The sequence below is a fragment of the Poecilia reticulata genome, linkage group LG1, assembly GCF_000633615.1.
Source record: "Poecilia reticulata strain Guanapo linkage group LG1, Guppy_female_1.0+MT, whole genome shotgun sequence".
Lineage (NCBI taxonomy): Eukaryota > Metazoa > Chordata > Actinopteri > Cyprinodontiformes > Poeciliidae > Poecilia > Poecilia reticulata.
In genome coordinates this window covers 29,169,922-29,178,998 of record NC_024331.1, presented here as the reverse complement: position 1 = coordinate 29,178,998, position 9,077 = coordinate 29,169,922, and the positions used below count along the sequence as shown (strand labels likewise).

Genomic DNA, 9,077 nt, shown 5'->3' with positions numbered 1-9,077 from the left:
TTTTGACAGGTAGTGGTCACGGTGGGTGGTCTAGAGAAAACAGGTGTTTGAGGACATTAGGTGTTATGGACAGCAGCAGATGTAAAAGGTGTCGTTGGTTTCTTTCTAAATAAATGCCGACTGCGGGGCTGCAACCTATGTTGTCCTCTCCAAATATCAGAAAGTTTCAAAGATGTGTAGAATAAATTATGTTATTGGTGATCTGTTCACCGCTTCAAATCACGAATCGTTAGCGCACTGTGTTAGTCGTGATTTGCGAATGGGAAAGGGGATCGCTGTATTATTCAAAAATAATTTTGGCCGCACGTCAGAATTAAAAGAGCAGAGTGAGTTATTGGGTTTTATTTAAATGTATTTTTCAATAGCTAGACCATATCCTGATTTTTTTTTATTTTAACAGAAAAGCTGGTGGGACAGTGTGCGGTCCTTATACAGGGTCAACGTTTTATATACTATCTGGTAAATAAGCAGCGGCCGACTATACCGCAGGGTACAAAATTGACTCATTGTTTTTTTTCATTTTTGGTAATTCTATCAGATTACCAAGGAAAAAGCAAGCCAGAAACCGYCATATAACGATCTCAGACAGAGTCTGGAAGACATGAAATCTCACTGCGTTTAAAATAACGTGAAAAGAATAGCAATGCCACGGTTTGTAGAAAAAACTTCTACGGATAAATACCCTTAATTCTTCTCTATTTGAATAATTGAACGCATTGTTTTATTTCCTTCAGAATTGGATGCGGCTTGGATCGTCTGGAATGGWCAAAAGTCTCACAGATTCTGCAAGAGGTGTTTAAACAGACGGATATTACTCTGACTGTTTTCTTCAAATTAGTTCCAGACACTTTAGCTTCTTCGTCAACAGGTGTTTGTACCATCACTCTGTTTTCGGACAAAAAAGAGTCTATTCATTCCCAAGGTTCTAACGATAGCCAGTTCTAGACATTCTGGCACCTTTTCACTACATTAGATCATTTACCTGTCAGGAATAGGGGCGGGATCCTGAAGCATTTTCGCGCAAAGCTGGACAATACTGGTCATTTTAGAGATCTGTCCCGATCTGCAAACTTGCAACGTTTTTTTTATTTCACAATGGCAGTACTCACCGAATCCCAGTACAACGAACTTTTAGGAGGTAAGTTACAGCGATCTCTCTCTCTCTCTGTCTCTCTTCCTATCCCACGCTCTTTTTTTTCCTCCAGACCTGGCTCCACAAGACACGGAGAGGTGTGTGACGCCACGATCGGTCTACGGTGAGTATTTTAACGCCTTTTTAACCATCATTACATGACAGAAAATTAATTACAGCGTTTCTTTGTTTGTTTTTTTTACAGGTGCACAGGGGGATCGACTTTTTACTCAGAAGAATAGGCTTTCTCTGACTAAATCCCGACTTCTCTCGAGCAAACCTACAAACGAGCCGTTGCGCAATAAGCCGGGCGCCGGTAAGTTAAAAATAAATACAGTTTCACATAAGGAGGAATAAAACAAAAAATGTTCAAACCGTTATTTTACCATTATTGTGAAGGCGTTTTTGAACCGGAACCGGAACCAGTAGTGAGCCTTCTTGACACGGACACGGAAGAAGAGCAGCGTTACCCGTCTCAACGTTACAACGATTCATATCAGAAAAACCCGTCCACCCTGTATCCTACCGTGAATTTTCTACAGTTCGACGACGTCTATGCGGAGGGTCATCAAGCCGACGGACCGAGAGATCAGACCGCGGCACCAGAGGCAGCAGCGTTAGCTAACGCGTTAGCTCCGGCGTTAGCTCCAGCTTTAGCTCCAGGGCTACTCCCACACGGGTTAGCTGAACCGGCGCTACCTCTGCCAACGGCTCCCGAACGTCAGAAGACACCGGAGGATCTACGGTTTGAACCAGTTACTCCACTGCCATCGCCACGACCTCCATTCGCGACCGCGTTTGTAGCTACGACCCAGCGGCCAGGAGTTCAACCAGTGGACACGGTGAGAGAGCAGGATGACAAAGTGCTAACCGGGGGTACAAGGAAGCGCCAGGCAGCAGTTACACGGGGCCGAATTAAAGGTCAGTTTGTTTGTGTTTTTTTTTTTTTATTTAGACAAGACATAGTCTCATTTTGTTATGTTTTAAATCAAAGTGCTAACCGGGGGTACAAGGAAGCGCCAGGCAGCAGGTCCTGTTCAAGCGATTATACGTGACCGAATTAAAGGTCAGTTTGTTTGTGTTTGTTTTTTTTTATTTAGACAAGACATAGTCTCATTTTGTTATGTTTTAAATCAAAGTGCTAACCGGGGGTACAAGGAAGCGCCAGGCAGCAGGCCCTGTTCAAGCAGTTACAAGGGGCGGAATTAAAGGTCAGTTTGTTTCTTTTTTTTTTTCATGTTTTATTTAGATCCAAGCCCTATTTTAAGACAACGTCTCATTTTTTTAACAGTGTGAAACGGAGCGACCGTCGCGATTGAATTGATTTCAGGTATTTGTATTATTTATATATATTTAAAGAAAATCTATTAGAAATTGTATCTTAACACTTTTTTTTGTCTCTAGCCGCCCTGGAGCTTATGAATGAAGATGAAGTCCACGGGCACGGGCCGACCAAGAAGGAGAAAACCCTAGAAAGACAACGCTTGGAGCGGGAGAACAAGACATATGCTTCTGTCTTACTTGAAGCGAGTCAAATCATGTTACTTACACGTTAAACGATGTTAAACGATTTATCAGGAGTGTTTTTTCTTACTGTTTTTCTCAGGAGTGTTTTTCTTACTATTGAATGACTTCTCAGGGGTGTCTAATAACTGTTGAATGACTTCTCAGTGTGTTATTCTCTGTTAAATGAATTCTCAGGACGTTTTTTTACTTTCTTTTTCTGTATAAATTATGGGTGAACTATCAAATAGAGCTGATTTAGGGGAATTAAGGGGCCAGCTTGATGATTTATTAACACGACTAAATAGCACCCTGCAAAATACCGTATCGCAGCGATTCGTCACTCAACCAATCGGTCAGGTTAATAATTTACAGGTAACCGAATATGCGTCGCTCGTGCAGAGTTCTATAAATGTTTTGAGCAGACTGTCTTCCGCGTTGGAACTTTTGCAACATTCACCCGGTGCTGCAGACCCCCCTCCTCCTCCTCCTCATGCAACTGCAGCGAAATCTTCTCTCCCTCCTGCTGGCGCAGACCCCCCTCCTCCTCCCCCTCATGCAACTGCTGTGGAATCTTCTCTCCCTTCTGCTGGCGCAGACCCCCCTCCTCCTCCCCCTCATGCAACTGCTGCGGAATCTTCTCTCCCTACCGGTGATGCAGACCCCCATCACCGCTGCTTGAACGCGAACGTTTCAATAACGTTGAACTTAGACGAGCCTTCAGAATTCCTTCCTCCTGCGATGGTTCTGCGCCTGATCTTGCCTCATATTATGTACAAGTTATGGGGGTTCTGGACAGACTAGCGGATGATGCGGGTTCTTTAGCCAGACGAAATGACGTCGTTCAGCTGGAACTGGTTGGAGATAATTTCGCCAGGCATTTAAATATTCACGTTAGCAACGACGGCGACATACAAACAGCGTTTATGGATTTCATGGACGAAATAGTGCAATCGAATGCAGAGCTACCTGCGCACGGTGAACTTGAATTTGTCTTACAGATAGTAAAAAATCCTTCAGGAGGGGTGAAACGCAAAGCGGTCAAAACTTTAGCCTGTGAACTCATTAATAAAAAAAGACGTCATCTGTATGAGGTACAGAATTTTGACAATAAGCTTTGTTTTGCCATCAGTCTAGCGCATGTATACAACAACCATTTCACGGATTTGGAAGCAGAACAACAAGCCAAGCAATGGCAATACGAGGCAGGGCTTACTGATCAAACACCCGTTACGTTTACAGACGTGGAAAAATTTGAAAACATAATCCGGTGAAAAATTGTGGTGTTTCATAAAAACTCAAAAAATCCTGTTTTGTCTAAATTTGAGACCGCGTTCCAAGACCGCACAAATACCTGCTTCCTGCTCTTGCATGAAGGGCAATTACTACGGGATAAAAAACGTGAAGGGCTTCTTTGGCACGAGACATTTTTGTCAGTACTGTTTTAATGCTTACGACAATCCCACCACACACTCGTGCGAAGGCTATTGTCAGATATGCTGCAAATCCCCATGCGTCGGCCAGGACTACAACCCTGTTTATTGCCGGGACTGTAACCAGACCTGCCGTAACTCCAAATGTTTTGACAAACACAAGGACCCTGCGTTCAAACCTCGCGCTGAAATCTTTGCGAGCGAATGCGAAATTACCAAAATGTGTACGGTCTGTAAGAGAATATATCATGTGACAATCACTAAGCAGGGGAAAGAACACGCGTGCGGAACAAAATGCATGATTTGCGGAGAAAAAATAGAACCCGGTTCAGCTATAACCGACAGCAAACATCTCTGTTATATTCAACCTCTCGCTAAAACCGATCAATTGGATGACAAAATCGTTTTTTATGATTTCGAATCATATTTTGACCAGAACGGCATGCATGTCCCATTTCTAGTCTGCGCCAAAACTTTAAAAGGTGACTGCTGGTTTTCGTACGGCCTTGATTGCGTGCGGAAATTTATACTTCATTACAGAAAACCCATGTTTAAAAATTCCGTATTCATAGAACACAATTCCAAAGGGTAAGATTCTTACATTCTTTTGAATGCCATGACTGAACTGGGTATTTCTCCTAGCATCATTATGACCGGGAGTAAGATTCTTTGTTTTACTGAGCCTGATTACAAATTGAAATTTATAGACAGTCTATAATTTCTTACTATGAAGCTGAGCCAGATGCCTAAAGCGCTGGGCTTTAACGATAAATCAAAAGGCTTCTGCTCATTTATTCTCCTCCATGGAGAATTTGCGCTATGTCGGCCCCTACCCTTCAAAAGATTATTACGCCGCGGACCGAATGGACCCTTCTCAGCAGCGCGAATTTACTGACTGGTACCAGGAAGCCTCCAAAGAGGATTTTGACTTTGCAAAACAGGCCCTTCATTACTGTCAGAACGACGTGCAGATTCTTTATCAGGCCTGCGTTAAATTCAGAAATCAATTTTTCCAGGAGACGGGGGTGGACCCGTTCACCAGAATAACAATCGCTAGCGCCACAATGAAGGTGTTTCTCACAAACTTTCTCGAACCCGGTACATTAGCGATACCGTCCCCTATGGATTACAGAAATTTGTCAGACTTTCTCTAGCGCATCCATCCAATGGCTGGAATGGATCATGTTTGATAGAAATATATTTATTGAACATGCGTTAAACGTGGGAGAAAGGAAAATCGGTCCGTACTTCGCAGATGGATTCTGCATCGTTTCCGGCGTTCCGACCGTCCTAGCTTTTCACGGCTGTTTTTGGCACAGCTGTTCTCAATGTTTCATTCAAAATGAAAAATGTCCTTTGAGAAACATCAGCTTTGAACAGATCCGTGCGGCAAGCGATGAGAAAGACAGAATCCTGCAGTCCAAGTACGGCGTTCAACTCGAGGTCGTGTGGGAGCATGAGTGGATTGAAATTAAGCGATCTGATCAGAGGGTGATTAATTTTCTTAAAAAAATGAAATTTCCAGAGCCTCTGGTACCACGCAATGCCCTTTTTGGGGGGAGAACTTCCGCGTTCAAATTGAGACACACCGCCACTCCCGACGAAACTGTTCACTATGTGGATTTTACATCTCTGTATCCCTATGTGAACAGCAGATTCCCGTATCCTTTAGGACATCCCAAAATAATATACAAAGACTTTGATCATCCTGACAACTATTTTGGCTTCATCAGAGCGGTCGTCTTTCCTCCTAGAGGGCTCTATTTCCCGGTTCTGCCCTACAAAACAGCTCGCGGTAAGCTAGTGTTCACGCTCTGTCGTACCTGCGCGGAAAAAAATAACCAGATGACTTCCTGCGCACACAGCGATCAGGAAAGGGCTCTGACCGGCGTCTGGGTGAGCGTCGAATTTCAGAAAGCATTACGCTCAGGTTATCGCATGGAGAAAATCACAGAGGTGTGGTATTTTGACAGGAGCAGCAGCAGCATTTTTAAAGACTTTATACACACATTTTTGAAGGGTAAGCAGGAAGCATCGGGCTACCCTGCTGAAGCGACTGATCAGGAAAGCAAGGAGAAGTATGTGAGAGAGTACAAACTGCATCAAGGCATCCAGTTAGACCCGGAGAAAATTGCATTCAATCCCGCTAAAAGACACCTGTTCAAAAATATACTGAACGGTTTCTAGGGGGAAGACTGGCCAGAGATCAAACCTGACGCAGACCAGCATCGTGAGCGATCCCGGTGATTTCTTTAGTTTCTTATTCTCAGGTAAATACGACGTCAAGTATTTCCACTTTCTGAACCCTGACGCCTGTCTGTTGCAGTGGATCCACAACAACAAATGCGTGACCCGCCCGAGCAAGGTTGCGAATGTTTTCATCGCATCATTCACCACTTGTTACGCTCGTTTGAAATTGCTTGCATGTATGGAACCTTTACAGCAAAATGTACTGTACGTGGACACAGACAGTCTGATTTACGTGCTCAAAGACGGGCAGGAGCCGCTGCAGCTCGGAAATTACCTGGGGGATCTTACTGACTAGCTCGATGGTGACACGATTCAAGAGTTCGTTTCCACAGGGCCTAAAAGTTATGCTCTTCAAACAAAGAACCAAAAGAAAATTTCGATGCGTGTGAAAGGGATCACTCAGACACGCGAATGTAGTCAGATAGTCAATTTTGACAGCATTAAAGAGCTGGTTGAAGGTTACTTGAGCGGATCCACAGACGACGTGATTCAGATCCCGCAAAAAACGATCAGGCGTGATAAAAGAGGGTTCACCTTAAAAAATGCTGCATTCTTGAAAAGGTTACGAGTCATTTATGACAAACGCAGACTTTTTCCTGACGGGACAACCTTACCGTTTGGATACTAAATTGTTCATCCTAAATTTTACAGAGGGGGGAGTAAAATAATTGTAAGCTTTTTTCTATTTTCTCTTGTTATTTGATATTTTCTACTATTACGGGTATAAAAAATGATGCATTCAGGTCATGCACAAGAAACGTTATTTGATCATCGATTTAAAATGCCTTTTTCATGTCTCATCGTCGGACAGAGCGGCTGTGGAAAAACTTATTTTGTGCAGAAAATGTTGACGAATTGTAGTCATGTGATGACCCATGCGCCTGATATGATCGTATGGATATATAACTCTTTCCAACCTATGTACACCTGATTGCAAAAAATGAATAAAGACATCAAGTTCATCAAAGGTTTACCTGACTCTTTTGAAGATGAAGACTTGTTTCCATCAAATAAAAGAATTTTAATAATCCTTGATGATGTCATTTTTCAAGCCTCGGAGCATCCTGAAGTGGTCAAATTATTCACAGAATACAGGCATCACAGAAATTGGAGCGTCCTACTGTTGACGCAGAACCTGTTTCATCAGGGAAAGTACAGCCGTACTATCAGTCTGAACAGTAATTATATGGTATTGTTTAAGAACCCGAGAGACAGATTGCAAATAAATATTCTAGCCCGTCAAATCTTCCCATCAGCAAAGGCTCGTTTTTTAGACAGTTTTGAAGACGCTACAAAAGAGCCGCACGGGTATTTAATTCTCGACCTTACTCCTACCTGTCCAGAACATTTTCGGATCAGGTCGGGCATCCTCCCCAAAGAGTGGCCAGTCATTTACGTGCCTAAAACAAAGTAAATCATGTCTGCGAGAATAAAAAGGAACGCTCCCCTGCTCAGGGCTTTGTATAATTCTACGCCTCAGAAGAGAAAAGACATCCTCAGTCATTGCTCGCCTGATTTTCTAAAAACTTTGTGCGAGTTATGCCTCAATATTTTAAAAGGGAACTTAAAACTTTCACCTTCTCAACACCGGAAACTGGAAAAACAGAAGAAGATCATCAGGCTGCTGGCTGACAAACGAACGGGTTTAAAACGTAAACAGGCCGCTCTTAAGAACCAGCGAGGAGGTTTCATTCTGCCTATTTTAGCTGTGCTGGCTCCCTTAATCGGAAACTTAGTGGAAGGGATTATCACGAAATAAAATGGCTCAAAAGATGTATCTCATCTCGCCGCAGCAGTTCAAACGTCTGAATCAGCCGGAGCCTTCTATCAGACAAACGGCTGAAGATGATTTGGATTCTAAAATGAGAGCGGTTTTGGATGAAACGGGGTTAACTTCATACGAAAAAATTAAAAAATATGATGCCTTGCTATACAGAGATATCTGACTCTAACCAGGCAGGGTGAATTAGAAGAACCTAAGTTAACTCTCAATCTGCAGAACGGCGCCGAGACTGAACGCAGCTCCCCCAAAGATGATTCTAATTTTGAAGATGAAAACGATTTGGATGAAACGGCTAAGGATGCGGTAAACGTGTTTTCTGGCAGAGATCGAAAAAACGCTGAATACATATTAAAAAAACTGTCCAAGAGTAATAACGGGTGGACGCGCAGAGGGGAATTTGTTCATGAGGGGCAAGTGACCGAAGGGTCTCATTTGGTCGATTTATTAAAGTCCCTTTTATCGCCTTTTAAAAGACAAAAAAGAGGGTCCGAGCCTGCGGGCTGGGGTTCTTTCCTTCATGCTCTGCAAAAGTTAAATATTCCGGTTTCTTCAGTTAATAACCCGCATGCGCGTGAAGAATACCTGCGTTTCAAGACAGGAGGTGAAGAAGAGAAAAAAAAGAAGAAGAATATTATACTTTCTCCGTCATTTAAAGGATATACCCCTTTTTCCAAAAAAGAAAAAAAGAAAATCATCCTTTCACCGTCAGTTGACGGTTACAGCGAAATCGCTAGTGGAAAAAGGGAGCGTAAAAGACCTTCAAAATGGGTTGATTTTTCCCCATAAGACTTTATTTTTGTTGTTTGTTTTTTCACAGAAAAAGACAGATTTTTAAATAAAAAGCTGTTTATTGAATTAATTTTCTCGCGTACATTTGTTTCGTCTTTGCAAAATGACAATGAAAAAATTACAACTTCAAATAATGACATTCGTCAGAATTACACTGCAAAAAAAATTTCACAAATAATGACATTCG

General features: G+C 42.6%; 2 protein-coding genes and 1 long non-coding RNA gene across 8 annotated transcripts in view; 2 read left to right on the top strand and 1 right to left on the bottom strand.

Annotated features, from left to right (window-relative positions):
* The window catches only part of LOC108166314 (uncharacterized), a 4,212-nt gene extending 2,468 nt beyond the window's left edge, over window positions 1-1,744 (bottom strand). The window contains exon 1 of the long non-coding RNA XR_001776652.1: window positions 1,659-1,744. This is a non-coding gene — a long non-coding RNA (uncharacterized LOC108166314). The remainder of the gene's footprint in view (window positions 1-1,658) is intronic.
* LOC103470916 (perforin-1-like) overlaps window positions 1-9,077 on the top strand; it is a 192,613-nt gene that overhangs the window by 54,596 nt on the left and 128,940 nt on the right. The window lies entirely within an intron of this gene.
* Window positions 15-7,348, top strand: LOC103471450 (uncharacterized). 6 transcript variants are annotated; one of them, XM_008420471.2, is made up of 9 exons: window positions 20-651; window positions 735-868; window positions 1,206-1,256; window positions 1,338-1,448; window positions 1,532-2,053; window positions 2,127-2,198; window positions 2,272-2,343; window positions 2,424-2,462; window positions 2,537-7,346. In XM_008420471.2, exons 1-8 carry the CDS (start codon window positions 644-646, stop codon window positions 2,426-2,428), a joined length of 975 nt encoding a protein of 324 aa, XP_008418693.1. In that variant the 5' UTR covers window positions 20-643; the 3' UTR covers window positions 2,429-2,462; window positions 2,537-7,346. The 6 variants fall into 6 exon arrangements, with proteins under 6 accessions (XP_008418719.1, XP_017160487.1, XP_008418693.1 ...); XM_008420481.2 differs by having other exon boundaries at window positions 22-651; window positions 735-792; XM_008420497.2 differs by lacking the exon at window positions 2,127-2,198 and having other exon boundaries at window positions 15-651; window positions 1,532-2,025; window positions 2,301-2,343.

Bases quoted from the DNA above. Each gene is read 5' to 3' on its own strand.
- LOC103471450 (XM_017304993.1), top strand. From the start codon at position 5,251: ATGTTTGATAGAAATATATTTATTGAACATGCGTTAAACGTGGGAGAA.